Raw genomic sequence first — 18,200 nt, forward strand, 5'->3', positions numbered from 1 at the left:
CTTCTCTATATTATTTAGTGTACCGGAAAGGACAAAAAAGCAAATCAGGAATGTGGTAGGAAATAAAAAAAACTTCCACTCACACATCATGCTATGTCACATCATGCTATGATCAGTAAGTGAAATAAAAATGTTAAATTGTGGAATGGTGTCCTAAAAGGAAATGAAGTAATCTTAGAATAAATGTGATATATGCACCAAATGTATTTCTGAAAGTAATCTCATTTTTTGCTTCAAATTAACTGCAAAGAAATTCTAGGAGTCACATTTTGCACAGTTGCAAACAATTTGAAATCCAAGGCCAGTTATGTGTATTTCAACTATTCCCAAACAATTGTGTAGTAAATAGACATATGTCCTAAATACACACACACATGCTTTAAAAACTTTCAGGAATACTCCTACAGTGCTTGGGACATTAACTGAGGACCACAAAATGTCACAAACTTCCAAAAAAGCCAAAGAGAAAGATGGCCTTAATTTGCACAATACTCCAATCCTTTGCTTTCTCAACACCCAGTAAACAAGGGCCAGCACTTGAGTTAGCCAATTTCATTTCCACTGGTCTCTACAGAAATTGAGGTAAAGTGAAACCTCAGACTGAGGTAAAGACAAACACACAAAACCCTATCAAAGAGCCGGAATTTGCTAGTTTGTAGAAGGTAGGATTTTGTGCTTTCCTTTTTTATTTCTGAGTCTAAGAAAGAAAAGTAATGCTTTGACTCTTCTTGCTTCCACATGGAGACAGTTGCTTTCCCGTCGTAATGTTATTCTGTAAGAACCGAGCAAGTAGGACCTCATTTTACAAAGAATGAGCCAATCCCTTTAATCTTTCCAACAATGTATTTAAATTGCTACATTTTTATTAAAGTATCAAAAGTGTACATTTCTCAATATATCTGTACATTTTGCATATAAAAACACCACTGTACAACAAACATCCCTCCCCCACACAATAGCTTACAAATGTGGTATTATTTTCACCAGTTATGAAACTAGGTCCCACTCAACAGTCCAGCTCAAGTTTTGCAAACATCTTTGAAGAGAGGCAGAAAAGACACACACTCACAACCCATAGGCAGCTTCTAGTACACAGTTCTTCAGCACTGGTTGCATCAGACTTAGAATCCGAAGGCAACAAAGAGCACACATCAATTCACAGCTTTTACATGCACAAGTTACACAACAGACCATGTCCAAATTTGGTTGTATTAATGTGAAAAAACAAAACAAAACCTTAATACTAGATTCAATGCCAAGTGTAACAGCATGATATTTAGTAACCTTCTGTTTCTCTATCAATTCTTCAAGGATAGTGGAAAAGAAAAACAAAAGAGATGGAACAACAATTTGGTTTTTACAGAACACTTCTGTGGTAATGAAGGACTAAGGGGAACCATCAGTATACCTCTAATCAGAGTTGCTTTGAGCACACCAACACAATTACTGGCATTTGGGAAATTCTAAATAGAGGCAAGGAGCACAGCAAAACAAACATTTGTTTCAAGCTATCTTACACTTCCCACTCCTATTGAGTTTTACAATATTAGAGAAGGAACAAGGCTCTTAGGCAGACTTTGAACAACAGCAACTTGTCTTGTGAGGGAAAAGCTACAGTGCAGAAAATGTTCCCCCTTTGTGCCACCAAATATTGCACAAGTCTGCTAACGGAGTGGCAGCACTATTATTATTTTCGTTTTTAGCTCATAGGGGACTTTAGTGCTTTACAAGCTTTGTAATAACTGAACATAAGCTCTGGCTTACATACAAGAGCTTTACATAATAAATTGGAAGAAATCAGAAGGACAGTTGTAGCGGCTAATATTTTAATGTTGGAAAATTGGGGGTACAACTAAGTGTCTCTATGCAAGCCATTGAAATGAACCACAATTTCACAAGGTGACTAACCATGTCCCTTGCAAAACTTTCCATTCATCTCAATAGGAGTTGCTCTGGAAGAGAACACCTTAGCAAATTCATGCCTTTTCAAAAAAAAATTGTAATGTATTTTTTTTTTAGAAAAAGCAAAAACCTTCACATCCCATAAAAGATATGCCACAGTAGATTTTAGAATGCCTACTCCGACCTCTGACTATTTAAGGACATTTTAGGAATTATTTGAGCAGTTTTCAGGAGAAAAATAGTCATTTTGCAAATAGGAAATAATTCTTTGTCTGAGTGCCCAAATTTTAGGATCCTTATTGCACAGTATCTGATAACTCAATTCAAACAAACCAGGGAAAAGCTCTGGAGAAGTAAATGAAGAAAAACCAAGCCAATTATGTGCTCTGAAGACTTTAAAAAAATTAAGTGCCCTGGTTTTGTAATTACTTCTCCACAATTATTGGCAGCATTGTCAGGAATTTTACAAGATTGTATTAAAGGCAGTGGAATAGACAAAACTGCAGTGAAAGCATGGTTATAGTTCATAGTGACCTGGCCATTTGCACTTTTGTTGACAGGAGTGAACTGTTAAGAGTAACCAGCCAGCCAGTTACACAGATCACATCCTAGAACCTTTTTTATCAACAAAATTCTATACACAGAAACTACACGTTCAGGCACCAATAGGAATTTTACATGAGCATGAAATTTAGGATCAAGTGCAGAAAGAAATTGGGTTTTTGTGCAAAATTATGGGCAGATATTTAGCAACCCATCACCCATTGGACAAAAAAGAAAGTTACTGTTGTGATTGGGTATCTAAATAAAATGTGGATGCCATAAAAAGACAAAACTGTTGCTGAAAATTGGAACATGATATAAAGCTGGTGATGTAGTGGCTTGTCAGTATAACCAACTGAAAAACATTTTTTGGGAAAAAAGTGCCATGACTAGAATGAAGTCATACCATTGTGAGCCACATGCACAGTTCTGCACTTACTCCTGACCTGTAGATTCACAGTTGTAGTAGCATTTACCCCATCGTTTGTCACTGTTTAAAAGTGGTAAGCCCTGCCCAGCCCCTGTACTTTTATTTTTAACCCTGCGTTTCCCAAACAGGCAGGTCAACATTCCAGAATTGTCAATTCAATGCTAATTAGGTAGATATTGGCTTTTTTTTAATAAACTTGCAAGCCTGCAGACAGCTTTTAAAAGGCACCTTAGCACCACTCTACAAAAGAGTAGTACCTGCTACTGAATTTCAATTTGGATTTTCTTTTCTTAAAAAAAAATATAAATAGCTCTTCATTTTTTTAAAAAAATACATCCTCAAGTTGAGGTATACAGTAGCCCATGTCTTGGCAAAGTAAGGATAACAAGGAGTGCTTAGCTGGAAACGGTCATCATGTAGCTTTTGGGAGGGCTGGTGCGCCCCAGCATCATTTGATTTTTGCAGGTGAGCATCCCATAGGAGCTCACAGGTGCCACCGATGCTTCATACAGAACGCAGATGGATCCATCCTCCCCTATTCGGTAAGATACTTCATAAGGGTCTACCCAGAGTGTCAGCTCACTGGGCAAGAGCTGGTAGAGTTGATGAAGGCTGAGTCCAATCTGGCTAGCTGCTTTGCTGATGATAGGGTCCATTTTATGGTTGATACGGATGCAGCGGTAGCCAGACCCTTTGAATGGTTTCTCAGGGAACCAGTGATGTTTGTAATGCTCTGCAAGGGAACAAGAAACATATCACAAAGGGTAAGAGATCAGTGGAGTTAATGGACAAACAAAAGATAGAATACTTTTTACACACAAAGAAACATTCAGCTAAAATTGGTGGCAGAATGCATTTTTTAAAAAGTAGAGAGGCTCCCATCTTAAGTTTTGGGTCTGATCTAATCAAACTCTCATTTTCTTCAAGCAATATATTAAAGTTCTAGAATTAGAAAATCATAAGAATGGAAGGAATCTTAGAGTTCATCTGGTAGAATCCCTTCACAATGTCAGATGCAGTAGGGTATCTCTGATAGATGACCCAGCCTCTGATCTCCAGGTTCCTCTTTCTTTTAGAGAATGACAGCATAATGAACAGTTAAATTATTGGTTGAGGGGGGGGGAAAGTCATTTCCAATAAGAACTGTAAAATAATCCCTACACAGAAAACAAATAAAACCAATTTATCTAAAACATGGCAATAGCCTTTCAAACTCAAACAAAAACTCCAAGGCAGGGAGGAATCCAAAAGGTTTAAACTAAATGCATTATCCATAACATTTCAGTAATTACTGAAATCTTCTTAGCAGACAATGCAATTAGTATGCGATTAGTATTAGAAATTCAGAGCAACCTCCTCTGCATTTCAAGTACTGTATATAGCTCTATCCCATAATAAATGTGATTATAAAGCCTTTCTGAGTATATTTTATACTTAATACACTACTGTAACCAGATGAAGAGAGCTCTGTAACCTGAAACTATTTGCAGTCTTAAGTAGCGTGCCTGAAATTCTGCACTTTTCCCCTGACATGGAAGTAAGGCCTACTGAACAGATTTGTGCTTTTAAAGGGGCTGTGGGATGAACCCTTCAGATATGATTTTTAAGATTAGAGCAGTAATACCCAATCATTCCATTCTTCTCCCATGTATTCAAATATATTTCCCCCTTTTGTTTTGCTGAGTCTGATGTCTCGGCAAAGCCGCTTCCCAATGGACTATGAAAGCTAGTTTCCTTGTTCTATCTCGTTTGATCTAGTAAAGTCTAGTTTCCTTGGTCACCAGAACAAAGGAGCTTTTTTTTTCCCAGTCTAATTTGGGACACACATTTTCAATCCCAGGGCTGCAGTGCAATGTGGCACCTCTGGAAGCACTGGATTATAGCTCTTATTCTCATAATATTGGGGAAAAGACAGATTGTTAAAAGCAGATTATACTTGCAGGGTGGAGGAATAATTTGTCACTAATCTGGGCTACACTTATGCTTGCTATCCAGGAGTAGTTATTACAGGAAAAAATATTTTAAAGAATGCATTGCTTTAAAAAAAATCCCAATTAAAGGACATATTAAAAATAAAGGGCAGGCATATTGAATGCTGAAAATGAGTATTTTGCGTGATAGAAGGAAATACACAGACGAGACTAATTAAACTAAAAATCGTAAAAGAAAGGGAAGAAGAAAAAAGAAAATCAACGGTCCAGTGAATATCCCACTTTTTTTAAGGGACAGAAAAGTTAAGCTTGATTCCCCAGATTTGGCCAAAGATCCCTAGGATACACTTCAAGGAGGCGCCGTCTCTCACCTGTAAGTGCCTCTTCAAGAGCCTCACTGAAAACCTGAAGTTGCTGTTCACTAACGCAGCCGCGCGTGCGGAATAAGCTGGACACAAAGCCTACGGCGGCGGCGATCTCCGATACCATATCCGCCCGGCTGTTGTTAACGTAGCTTCCATTCCAGCGCTGGCCTTGGCTCATGTCTGGCTTCGTATAAAGTTAGCTCGGTGCCCTAAAGGTTCCGCACTGCTTAGAGAAAGGGCACAAACACGGAAACGACGATGTAATTGGCCGGTCCGGCAGTTCGTGGCTGACCCGCCTGCGGTAGAAGCGACTGCTTAACGATGGGTTTTGAGAAGGCTTCTCTCACGTCCGCCACTCGCCTTCTATTTGACATGCCCCTACTACAAACAGGACTCTTAATAATCTTGGAAAGTGCAGCCGTCACTAGATGGCTCGCTTCTGATTGGCTGAGCTTTCCTTGATATGCTAATGTTGGTGACCTCAGCAGGGTGGAAGTAGTGACGCGAGTACTGGGAAAGTCACGCCTTGAGAACATGGTCAAGGCAGCTGGAGGGGGGAAAGGGAAGGAGAAAGCGCCTGGTTTGGGGCTATTAATAGGGCTTTGCCTGGCAGGGGAGAAATTGTGTCTTGTCACAAGCGCACTGGTTTAATAGTTCGACAAATAATTACTGCAGCTACTTACCGGTATTATCAAAAGGCCACAGGGAAATCAGGACTTTGTCAACGGTTCCGAATTCCCAAACTGAAATACATTAAAGGTATATCGTCTGTCTGTTCACCCATTTTACAAAGATTCGTTTCTTTGTAAAATAAAATGGGATGGATCTCACAGCACTTGTGCTGGGATACAGCAATATAGTCTGCTCCTGTGTTTGTTGTGATAGGTTAAGGCTACTGCCACCCAAGAAATTATTCAGATTCATGTGTGGGAATAATGTTAGTTAGGCTGTCCTTTTTTAAAAGAATAAGTTGTCTGGGGAGATGCTTTTAATTTAAATTGCATTCATGCCTTTCTTTGGAACATTGCAGCATGAATTAAACTAGATGTGAATGACAAATAAGCAAGTTTGAATCTGTAAAAGATTGTACCAGTTGAAGCTGAGGTTACAATTGAATGGTATATGTTTAAAATTATACACTGGAAATGTTGCTTAGCTCAACAAGTTAAGCACAGACACAAAATGTAATCCAGAATTTAAGTCAAAAAGCATAAATGCCTGATCATAAACAGCTTTATGTTTTTGTTTGTTCCACTCAAGTTCTCTCCCCCACTCGAAGTATAAAGTTGCCTACTCTCATTATATAATAACACTATAATGGAAGATCCACTGAGAATAATGGCTAGAACATAGAAAATAGAATAATAGGGTTAAAGGGACCTTGGTGGTCTTCTAGTCTAACCCCTTATCAAGCAGGAAACCCTACACCATTCTAGACAAATGGCTGTCCAGTCTCTTCTTGAAAACCTCCAGTGACGGAGCATCCACAACTTCTGGAAGGAAGTTGTTCCATTGATTAATTGTTCTCACTGTCAGGAAATTTCTCCTTTGTTCAAAATATTAAAAATCTGTCTTTAATAATCTTTCATCCCTTACTTCTTGTCCAACCCTCAGGTGCTTTTGGAGAATAAGTCAAACCTGTCTTCTCTGCAATACCCCTTTCAAGTACTTGAAAGACTTAAATCATCTCTAGTCCTTATCTTTGTTAGAGTAGACATATTTAGTTCCCTCAATTGTTCATCATATGGTTTAATCACCATCCCCCTTATCATCTTTGTTGCTCTTCTCTGCATTCTTTCTAGGGTCTCAGCATCTTTTGTGGTGACCAGAACTAGATGCAGTATTCCAAATGTGATCTCATCATCTCATAAAGTGGTAATATCACTTCATGTGATCATGAAACTATCCCTCTGTTGATGCTAGCAATAACCAGCAAGCTCCACAGATGTTTGGTCAATCTGGACATTAATCTTTTAACTCTTCCTCTCAAAAATGTTAATTCAATCAAAAGAATTCCAAATATTACATTCATGGATTGACATATCCCACTCCAATTAAGTGTTAGATATTTGTGTTAGACATTTGTTATTTGCACTTTCATACCTGTCCTGTCTTTCTCTGGTCTTGTCAAAATTTATTTTTTAAATCTATCCTATATATACAATTAGCATTTTGAATATTTGTCACAGACACTTTTTAAATAAAAGCTCAACAATTCTATCGATGCTAAATATTTTCAAATTGTGCTGTTCAAGAAAATATCTCCATCTTTTGCAGGTCAGCTTATATTTGTTTTATTAAGAGTCTGCTTTTGTTTTTATGAACACCCTTTGTCTATCAAGTCAAACTATAAATAGACACAATAACAAGCACAGACATGTATTGTGAAGTCCTGAACAGCTTCTTCCACATTATCAAACAGGAACAGAATATGGAATACAGTGTCATTTCAGCTTTCTTATGATTCTGTTTCTTATCTTCGTTTCTTTCTGGCCTATTTGCCACCTCATCCTAAAATTTATGAGAACGCAACTGTTTAGTCTTGAACAGACATCATGGAAACTTTCAATATTAGAAGTAACTGGATTTAGAACTAAAAGTTTGTATTTTTAGACCTCTGGGTGACAGTTTGACTGCTGGATTTGTACTGGTGCCATGCTAATAAAAAATTGGTATGGATTTAGTATATTTATTGCAATGGAAACAAGAGCAAAAGGAGGCAGCAAGATACTATGAACTATGTGGGAATTGCTCTTACCAGAAACTATGCAGAATGGCCACATATAAACTACAAAGGAAGTACAGATATACATGTCTCTTGAGGCCATTTTTAATCATTTTCTTTTTATTTCTTCCAACCCAATGAACTGTTGGAAATATATTATATACAGGGTGGGGGTTTGAGACTCTGTCCATTTGTTTGTCTTTTGGCAGAACAAGTCTCTGAAAACTGCACAGCAAGGAGCCAAGATTGCTGTAGGGAGAAAACACCAGCAAAAGAAAGATTGGATTTAAAATGGGTCATATTGAGCCAGGAGTTGTGAAGGAAAAAATGAGGAAGCGCCATAATGAACCATGCTAAAGTACAAGTGTAGCAGTTCATCTGTCATAGAATCTAGCAAACAAATAATATTATTTGGAACAAGTAGTTTTAAAAGAGTTTTGGGTAATCTATTTCTCTTTAAAGGAAATAAAACACTTTGTGTATACAATAATGGTAACTGCAGATGAAAAAAAAACACATACTAGTCACTTACAGATCATCCTCATTAAACAATAGTGCAAATGGAAAGCCCTAGTTTTCCTTCCTTTTTTCATCATCTGGATCACTGAATTGGAGGTATTAATCCTATTTTTCATGATAACTAGTTTTGTCTCTGTAGGCTTTGCAACAAACCAAAGCATTAAATTCATTTAATGGCTTTTTATTTTAAATCATAGCCCTCGCGGGAGGAGTTCTTGTAGACACTGACAGTCATCAAGTTGAGGCTCCATTTAGGTTACATTTCTACCAGCAATACCTGCAATTGGTCCCTGAGGTAATAGTATGAGTCACATATTATTACTGTAGTGTGAGTTTACCCTAAAATGTTGCAACTGATTGGTTGAGCTTCCATAGCTTGTAATGTAATTCATAGATTTAATTTTTTTGCTTGTGCCACCAAAATTCTAATTCCATTGATGTAATTCTCAATTGCTCCTACATTTTCCTGCATATTTAGTAGCAGAATACTATACTTAAAACAAATTCTCACCTCAACTATTTTCTCAATATGTCTATAAAAGCCTTCTGCAGAACATTTTCAATTGATACAATATTACTCTATTCTCCTACGGTTTTTTTTTTTTCTTGTCTTTTATTCTACAAATGTATTGTTCCAAAAGCTGTAATGTGGGTCAAATTTTAGGCTGGCATAAAGGCTCCCCCCCTTGCCAATAAAGTATTTCATACAACATTTTGAAGCTTTAAGATGAATAGATGTAGAAAAGGGTCATAAACCAAAAGGAAAATGATACATATCAGAGACAAGTTAAAAGAAGAAGAAAAAGAAGTCTAATTGGGGATAATTGCTTGTTTTCTTTTTTTATAAGTTTTATCTGTAAAAATGTATCTTGTTTTCTAAAGGGGGAATTCTATGGCAAAATATGCTAACCCACATATAGTAATGTGGGAGTAAATTCCAATAAATTCAAAGGCGCTTTTCTTTAAGGTGATAGATTTCCACAATGATGCTATTTACTGAAATGGTGAGGAATTCTGATATAAAGGGGAACACTTTTTTAATATAATTATTTTTAAAAATAACTAGTTTGTAGTTGGAAATTCTTGGACTAAACTGTGGTTTAAAATTTTCTTCCCTTTCCCCTCATCAACCATTATCCATTTTTCTTCCTTCCTTAAAAAATTAAAAATATCAGTTTACATCAACAAATCAAACTGGCTCTGAAACCGGTCCTATGGGGGGGAAGGGAGGATAGGACAGTCACTGAAACTGAGTTCATGCTTGTAATTGTTTATATGTTTATCAGCCAGACCAGGTTTAAGGCTGGCTTAACTGGAATAAACTTATGAGCATCAAATATATTATCTGATCTTCAAAACTGAAGTCAGAACATAATGACAATGAATCAAGTCACCAAGCTGCAGAAAATAGAAGTCAAACAATGGTTTTATATATATATACATACGTACGTACGTACGTACGTACGTATGTATGGTATTCAGCTTTGTTTGGGTATTTTCCCACGTCATTATAGTTGTATAATTATATAGTTGTATATAAAAAACAGAGATTTTTTTCACTCCCTGCACATTCAGGCTTCATGGCCTAGAAGCTTTAAAAATAGATCTAATTCTTACCAGTTGTGTTTGTGTCTGTGTGTGTACCTATGTGTTGGTCACTGTCTTATCCAAATAGACAACTTACAAAATTTACAGAACAGATCTAGACATGTTTTAATGAATCTGTTTCTAGATAAGCATACATAGATCATAATCTCATATATAGGATCACAGTTTGGCTGAGGGAAAGCAATACCATTCAACAAACTGAAGGAGCTCATCAAGGTGGATTGTTAGATTCCACATACTTGTAGTAAATGTTCTGGAGATTATCAAGAAGAAAAGATATTACTTGATGCATGAAATTAAATGTAGTATCAAACTCTTTGATACTACAGTTTAATAATTCTGGTTTGTAGTTTGCTAAAAAATAATAATCATAGTATTGGTCATCCTATGGACTTTGAATAAGCAGAATAGGAAGACTATTGATCCTTTTGAACTTTGGTGTTGGTGTTGGAGAAGACTCCTGAAAATACCATGGACAGCCAAGCAAAACAAAACAACAGATCATTAAACAAATCAACCCAGAGTTCTCACTTGAGGCACAAATGACCAGTCTCAAATTATCCTACTTAGACAAAGACACATTATGCACAGACTTATCCCTCTGGAAAAGCTCTTAATGCTGAAAAGGTGAAAAGAACGAGGATGACCAGCAGATGGGACTCAATTACAGTGGCAATGAATGCACCATAAAAGATATGAAAGGCCTAATTTTACATATAACAGCAGCAAGAATTGTGTTCACACCGCAATGAAAAAATGAAGAGATCCCTACAGATGAAAATGTTATAAAAAAATATTAGAATGTGCTGAGATGGATAGATTAACACTTAAAATAAAAGACAAGGAAGAAACAGAATATTTCTTCACATGGGACTTGTTTTATCAATGGTTATCTAATAGAATCAGAGATTAGAAATTGATAAGATCTAAATAATAAGAAAAACTTTTGTATTGTAAGATGTATAAACTAAGTGTATTATTGTTTTGTGACTATTACTGATATGGTTGTTATACTTACTATTATGATTTATGTTGACTAACCTTGTATTTCTACTTAAAACCAATTCTGTCCAGAAAACACACTGTTCAGATTGATACGGAATTTTTTATGTGATATAAAAAGAAAATGTATTAATAAAACATATATTTTAAAAAAGAGAAAGAAAGAAAGACATGAAATACCTAGTTAAGGTGAGATTTTATAGAGAAAATTCACCTATGAAAATTTATTTATGTGGTTGCTAAGATTTGATAGTGACTTGATCATACATACAGTAATCAATCAGCTGATCACAACAATTATAATGCTGGAGTTTTTAAATTAAATTACTTTGATATTTTTTTTAAAGCAATTAAATTAAAACTGAAACTAAATTAAACTGATGAAATTAAACTGATGAAACTTGTCTCTTAATATTTTTATCTCCATCCTAAGATGGGCAAAGAATCATCTCCTTTATTTCCTTGTGTCAGGCTTCAAACAGAGATGCAAATGAAGAATCTATGAAGTAAGAGAAAGGAAAAATACAACCATAATTAGAGCTTTCAAAAAGAACTGGTAGAAGAGTAGAAAAGGGACAGCTGGCTTTTGGGGAGGAGGGGTGTTGCTCATGTTTGTGTTTTAAACAGAACTTGTTTTCATCTTTGCAACCAGGAAAGGTCTGTTCATTGTATTCTAATAAAAACGAGGTCAAAAAAGTAATAGAAATGACTGGGCTGTCCTAGATTACAGCTTCAGCAATAATAAGAGCTTGTCAACAGCTCAAACCTTCAAAACATACGACTTCTACTTTTTCAACATGTACGGTGTACTGATTCTGCCTGAAAGACATTTGGTGATAGTGGTTTTAGAGCAATTGTCATTCAGAGTATGAATTGGTGACATGAGAGAAGGGCAGATGTCCCTGTCTTTAAAATGGGAAAATAGGAAGATAAGGGAAACTATAGAGAAGTTGGCTGACCATGAATACCTAGAAACGTGGTAGAGCAGATCATAAAGAGCTCAATCTCTGAGCACTTTATATAGGTGGTCCTTGACTTAACAACCACAATTGAGCCCCAAATTTTGTTGAGAGACTTTTGCCCCATTTTAAGACCTTTCTTGCTTCAGTTGTTAAGTGAATCACTGCAGTTGATAAGTTAGTAACATACTTGTTAAGTGAATCTGGCTTCCCTATTGACTTTGCTTGTCAGAAGGCCGCAAAAATTGGTCACATGAGCCCGGGATGGTCATAAGTATGAACCAATTGCCAAGCGACTGATTTTTGATCATGTGACCATGGGGATGCTGCAAAGGTCATAACTGTGAAAAATGGTCATAAATCACTTTTTCAGTGCTGTTGTAACTTTGCATGGTCACTAAATGAACTGTTGTAAATCGAAGACTACCTGTAATATGATTACCCGATGTCAAAATGGATTTGTCAAGAATAAATGTTGACAAACTACCCTATAATACTAAATATTTAGTTAAATATGGGCTGGATAGCATGACAAATGTTTATATATCTGGCTTAAGAACGGTACTCAAATGTGCAGATTAAACAAAATTAGGTGGAATATCTAATATCCTAGTAGAAATAAGAGCAGGGTTGGCAAATTTTTTTGGGGAAAGGATCACATCCCTCTCTCCTCAGTGTATCAAGGATGCTTTTTTAACCAGAAATTGGGGAATTGAGAGAGGGAGTGGCCCTCAAGCTACAGGTCTGTAAGGGCATTCCACTTAAAAGTAGATGTGACATAGAAAGGAAAGAATCTAGTCTGGTGATATTTTAGACACCCAATAGTTACAAGGAGGCCATTACATATACAAGTATGTGTAGAAAGAATCTCTGGCAGTTCTTTAAAACCTAGAGTCCATATAAATCATGTCCATAAGACATAATGCAACTGCTTGGCTTCTCTGAATATTTTAGGCTATTCTTTCTACTTAGATATTCCCCTGCCCTTGCACTCATGTACTCAACATGACATCTTTACAATACTCTTCCTTGAGCCACAGTAGATAAAGGTGAAGGTGATTAGAAGCAGTTATATTTATTGTACTTATTTCTCACTTTGCTCCAGGAATTCAAAGCATCGTATAAAGGGGACTGCTCTCATTTTATCACAACAACAACTGATAGGTAGGTTGAACTTCCTCTATCAGTTCCAAAATAAAAATCCATCAAACTAAGATAGCTCAACACTGTGGTCCACTTTGAAACCAGTTGAAATTGCTTATGATAATCTACTGTCTGTGGTTGAAAAGCTGTAATGGTGAAATTTATTGGTCGTCTTATTAATGCAGAAAATGCCTAATTAGCCATTTCTGAGAGATCCAGTACAACTGACTTTAAATCAATCTAATAATTGCTTTCTTTTAATGAGGAAATACCCTCCCAGGCATTTATGATATCAGCCAAGATGTCGCTAAGAACAATCAAGCCAAAAGTTGCAAGCAACCTGGGCAAGAATCCAAAGGATTAGTCATGGAATGTAGCAATTTAAGCATATATACTTGGAAGTGATTCCCATCGAGTTTAACTAGACTATCTCCCAAAATAAATGTATAAAATTACAGCCTATGCAGTGCAACAGTAGTTAGGAAAGAAGCCATAATAAAAGCCATTGCTTTATGACTTAGCACTTGCCCTACATCTAAATCTAAATCTGGGAAAGATTCTATCTTAAATTCCTGGAAATTAGCTTCCAATTATTTGTATACAAAGTGGATCAGTGGTCTTAGACAACCTTCTGTGTTTTAGCATGGATGAGCTAAATACTCCACAGATCTGACATAGCATAGTATGTTCTTTTAACATCCTGTATATAGGAAAGAGAATAAAGTGTAAGCTATAAGAGATAAGAGAAAACCTATATTTGATTAAGTTTCCTCTTCTAGTTAGTTGCTAAGTTAAGGTGCTGATAAGTTTTACATCTGGTTGCTGTAGAATCAAGCACAAAGGGCAGAACTCTACAAACAGAGCAAATAATGTTATGGCTTAAAAGTAACAGCTGTAGTGATACAGCTATGCAATTACAGAATTTTCCCCTGCCATTGGGCTACTAATGACCCAGGAGGGGCTCAACTTACTGAGGATTAGAGTCATTGGTTTAGCAATGAGCAAAAGAGTAAGCATATGCATTTCTCATGTCTAGCACTATAAATGTTTCTATCACAAATCTTTCCTTCTTCAGGAAAAACAAAATTTCTTAGCAGAAACAAAGATGAAAGAAAACATTTCTCCAGATCGGAATGTCATCCTATTCTGTGCAAACCAGAAGAACTATTGCTGGGCAATATCTACTTCCCTTATGAAGGATTGATGCAAACTCAATAGGCTCAAAGACAATCTGAACTTGATGATTTCTAATGAGAAAAGACACTTGCATTCATTCCTAATAGTGAAATGTGTTAATTTAAGAGCTTTGCAGGATTCCTTACATTATTGGAGCTTGCCAGGTATGTGGTATGATAATTAAGAGCAAGGTTTGACTAAGAGCTTATTTTGTCACATTCAGAAACTCACAATATTGAATGGAAAGCAATATTTTACTGTTGCTCCCCAGTTCTATGTGAACATAGAAGAACACAGAAGCAAAGGTGAGGCAGACCCCACTCTTCTGGCCTTCTGAAAGAGTGTCAAGACATGGTTCTGCTGGGACTTCCAGTGGTGCTTCCGGCAGTGACTGAAACTTTTGGAAGTATTAGATTTAAGATGAAAATTACTGAATAATGAAAGGAAAATATGAGATAAAATTGCAAATGTGACAGATAAAAGCATAAAGATAATGAATTTAGAATTAAAAATAAGAATGTTAGACTATAAAACAAGACATGAGAATACTTAAAGAAAAGGGAATTAAGTCAAGATATAAATTGAAAATGGATTTAATAAGTATAAAGAAAATAAGAATATTGGAGAAACTTTATGGGAAAATGGAAGTAATGATATGATATAGAATTGAATGTGAAAGATAAATATATACTAAGGTCATGTTTGTATTGAAGTGTAAAAAACTGGAACCACATTGTTCACTGAAAGAGATGTTTTTAAAATGTAAAAATAAAAAATGTATTGTAAAAATATTTTTTTTAAAGACCTGGCTCTGCCAATTGGCATGGGGGTCCAAGAGAGCGTTGAGGGCACCCCTTCTGTCCTTATAATCTCTTTTTTATTATTTTTTAACTTTATTTTCATTCTGTTTTTAACTGTTTCTTTTTATATGACTATATGTTTTTATTTGTGTGACTGTATGTTTTTATTTGTAAACCAACCAGAGTTACATAAATGAGGTGAGCACTTGATAAATAAATTACAAAAATGTAAGAAAAAATAAAGGGAGAAAAGTACATTCTTTAGAAGATTCATGTTGTTTCCAGCAACAGAGGTGTTAAAGATTAGTTACTGAGATACATAAATGTGAGAATGCAAATGGTTTCATCTCCTACTAAAAGGCTTCATGGGTGTTGTACTTGAGGCCTTTGATCTGAAGCTCTGCTTGTGTTCTTACAAGCTTGAACCCAGGGCTTAATCCCCCTCCTTGGGATAATCTTTTACGTTTAATAAATTTTAACAGTCCAGACAGAGAATCAAAAATTTAACATTTGGTTTCTCGTGGACTTGGTACCACTAAAGTCTTGTGAGCATGTGACTTATACATCTATTACTGCCTAATTGTTTGTGGGCCAGAATGTATACTAGGACAGGGGTCCCCAACCACCGGTCCGCGGACCGGTACCGGTCCGTGGAACAAGTCCTACCGGGCCACTGGCTTGCTGGGCGCCGCCATCTTTTTTTGATGAAAAAGTGCTTCCGGTGAGCTTTTCCGGGTAGAAAGCTCACCGGAAGCACTTTTTCATCAAAAAAAGATGGCAGCGCCCAGCTAATGCCGGTACCGGGCCGCGCCATAAAAAAGGTTGGGGATACCGGGCCGCGGCGTAAAAAAGGTTGGGGATCACTGTACTAGGATACTTACATGTATACTTACATGCCACTTTGAAAAATTCATTCGAATCTAAATGATTATGAATTCTTAACTGAGAGATGAAAAGAGAAAGAAACCTGAATTAGTCCTGAAAGTATTTGTCGGTTCCCAACACCACCCTGGGATTGTTTACGGAGAAATGAGGTACCACACCTAGGTACTAGATTACTCTGAAAGCTTCTATTGTCTGCCGGTGACTGTGTAACTGGGCTTTTCACATGTATTGTTATGAAAACACCTGGCAGGGAGAGACTCAGAGCAAATAAGGGGCTTCGACTAAAGAAGTGACATTTGTGAACTATTCTGAAAAAAGGGGCAGCCATCCCTATCACTTTGGATTCAACAAATGATAACATATTTGGATAAATACAAAGCTTTTTTTAAGTTGACATTCTGTATTAGCCTACAACAGTCAAATCCTCTTTCGTTATTTTTCCCAGTTCAGGTTTTAGTTAAATCAAGTGGCAAAAATACCACAAGCAAGAGGTAGTCATTTAGATTCACACAGTTTTACCGACAAGGTTCTTTGAATCTCTTAATGATTCCCCAGGTTCAGTCTTGTATTTAAAAACTATCTAGTGTAGAACATAACAACAAGGATAGATGTTTCACACCGGATATAGTTCACTATAATATGATATATAATATATCCCCTTTTATAAAATTTTAGAGTCATTTTGCTCTAACAATATGACAGGATGAGCTGGGCCTACTGACATCTGTGATGGGCATTGCTATCTAAACAGCTGTAAAACTAACATAGCCAGATGTTGTATCTCCTTCCCCATTGAGTGCTCAACAGCTGAGCTAGATATATCCCTGCATCGAGCCACTATCTCATACAAACACAACAGTTAGTGCATTCTGGTTTCTGTTTTTCTGAGTAAGCCTGCCTTCTCTCTCCCTTTCTCAAAGGTTCTATGCCTTTAAATTAATTGTAGAACAAGTGACAACAAGTATAACTCCCAATCTATAGCAGGAAGATACAGCAAATTGCATCTGTTCAAATTTGTGTATTTGTCTATACAGATAGGGTTTCCTTTCCTATCTAAATAATCCCTCCCAATCTACAGACTCCAAGAGCCCAGAAAAGGGTTGTTTCAGGTTCATAGGTTTCCTTACCTCAACCAAATTCAGTGTCCCAATTTTTATTTTTATTTTTAAAAAGCATTTTTAAAGAACTTTCTTTGGAGTTTTGAATTGTCTTAATTGTTGTCAGTTTCTTACATTATGGCAAGATACTACTGTTGAACTTGAGAGAACTACCTGCACATAAATATCAGATGTCCAACAACGTGTCCAAGATTAAGGTGACCATTTACCGTCATCAAAGCCAGGAGGACTCAGCATTATATAAATGACATTATATAAATGACAAAAGATGATTACTTATCTAGAGATATTGAAAATAGCCAGAATGGATGCAATAGTAGCCACTTATGCCATAAACTAGTAACCTTTCCAGGCTAAAGACCAGATATCAGATATGCAATTTTAATTAAGCTTCCAAGAACTTGGAAACGGTAAGATTTCTCTTATTTTAATGTTTGTGTCTAATGGTGTTAATCTCAGAAGCTATTGTAAGATTTTGATTATTCCATGGTGTTGCTTTTTATTTATTTCTAGTATGCCTATAATAATCAGATAAATATCTCACACAAAATCCTGAAACCCAATTCTTTTTGGCAACCATCACAACAAGCAACATGACTGGATCTTTGCTTAAAAAGCAATAGCCATAATACAAGGAATACTATGGCATCATAGAAACAGTTCAATCAGAAAATCCAGAATCAAAAATGGGGCAATGTCCTATAAAAAAGAAGAAATCTAATATCAACAACTCATAATTATGTGAAACTTTTAACACATTCAAGTTAGTGCTTCATATCCCACATTGTTTGACTGGCATTTGTTCCCATCTTGGCACTTAATAAATAAGGACTAGGCTGATGAGAGATTAAATTACATGACAGTTGATCTATATGAAATGGCAGGAGTAGCAGTAAAATCTCAGTCACATTGCACTTGACTTCTGGTGGCTTATGTTCATGTAATGTTTTTGACAACTATATGTGAGTAGTTTGTCGCTGCATTTTTCTGAAATGTTTCCTTGACTTCTGAGCTTAGACTGCAGCCCCAGATTCCCTGGTCATCTCCCATGTGTAATAACCAGATTCAATCCAGTTTATCTTTTTCAATATCAG

At 36.3% G+C, this 18,200-nt stretch overlaps 1 protein-coding gene across 1 annotated transcript; it reads right to left on the reverse strand.

Moving 5' to 3' along the window:
* Nucleotides 1-824: 824 nt before the first annotated feature.
* Nucleotides 825-5,581, reverse strand: BTG2 (BTG anti-proliferation factor 2). The gene is made up of 2 exons (XM_026676873.2): nt 5,178-5,581; nt 825-3,608 (listed from the first exon to the last, which is right to left on the reverse strand). The coding sequence occupies exons 1-2, from the start codon at nt 5,347-5,349 to the stop codon at nt 3,271-3,273; spliced, it is 510 nt and encodes a 169-aa protein (XP_026532658.1). The 5' UTR covers nt 5,350-5,581; the 3' UTR covers nt 825-3,270.
* Nucleotides 5,582-18,200: the final 12,619 nt, after the last annotated feature.

The sequence above is a fragment of the Notechis scutatus genome, chromosome 3 (assembly GCF_049901735.1).
Source record: "Notechis scutatus isolate UNSWTSFEM ecotype Mainland chromosome 3, rNotScu1.2, whole genome shotgun sequence".
Lineage (NCBI taxonomy): Eukaryota > Metazoa > Chordata > Lepidosauria > Squamata > Elapidae > Notechis > Notechis scutatus.

What these genes read in the sequence shown, in the direction of transcription:
- BTG2 (XM_026676873.2), bottom strand. Translation starts at nt 5,349, where the DNA reads ATGAGCCAAGGCCAGCGCTGGAATGGAAGCTACGTTAACAACAGCCGG. An exon ending in TCTTGAAGAGGCACTTACAG is followed by an intron (nt 3,609 to 5,177) that starts GTGAGAGACGGC and finishes GTTCCCTTGCAG; the next exon opens with AGCATTACAAACATCACTGG.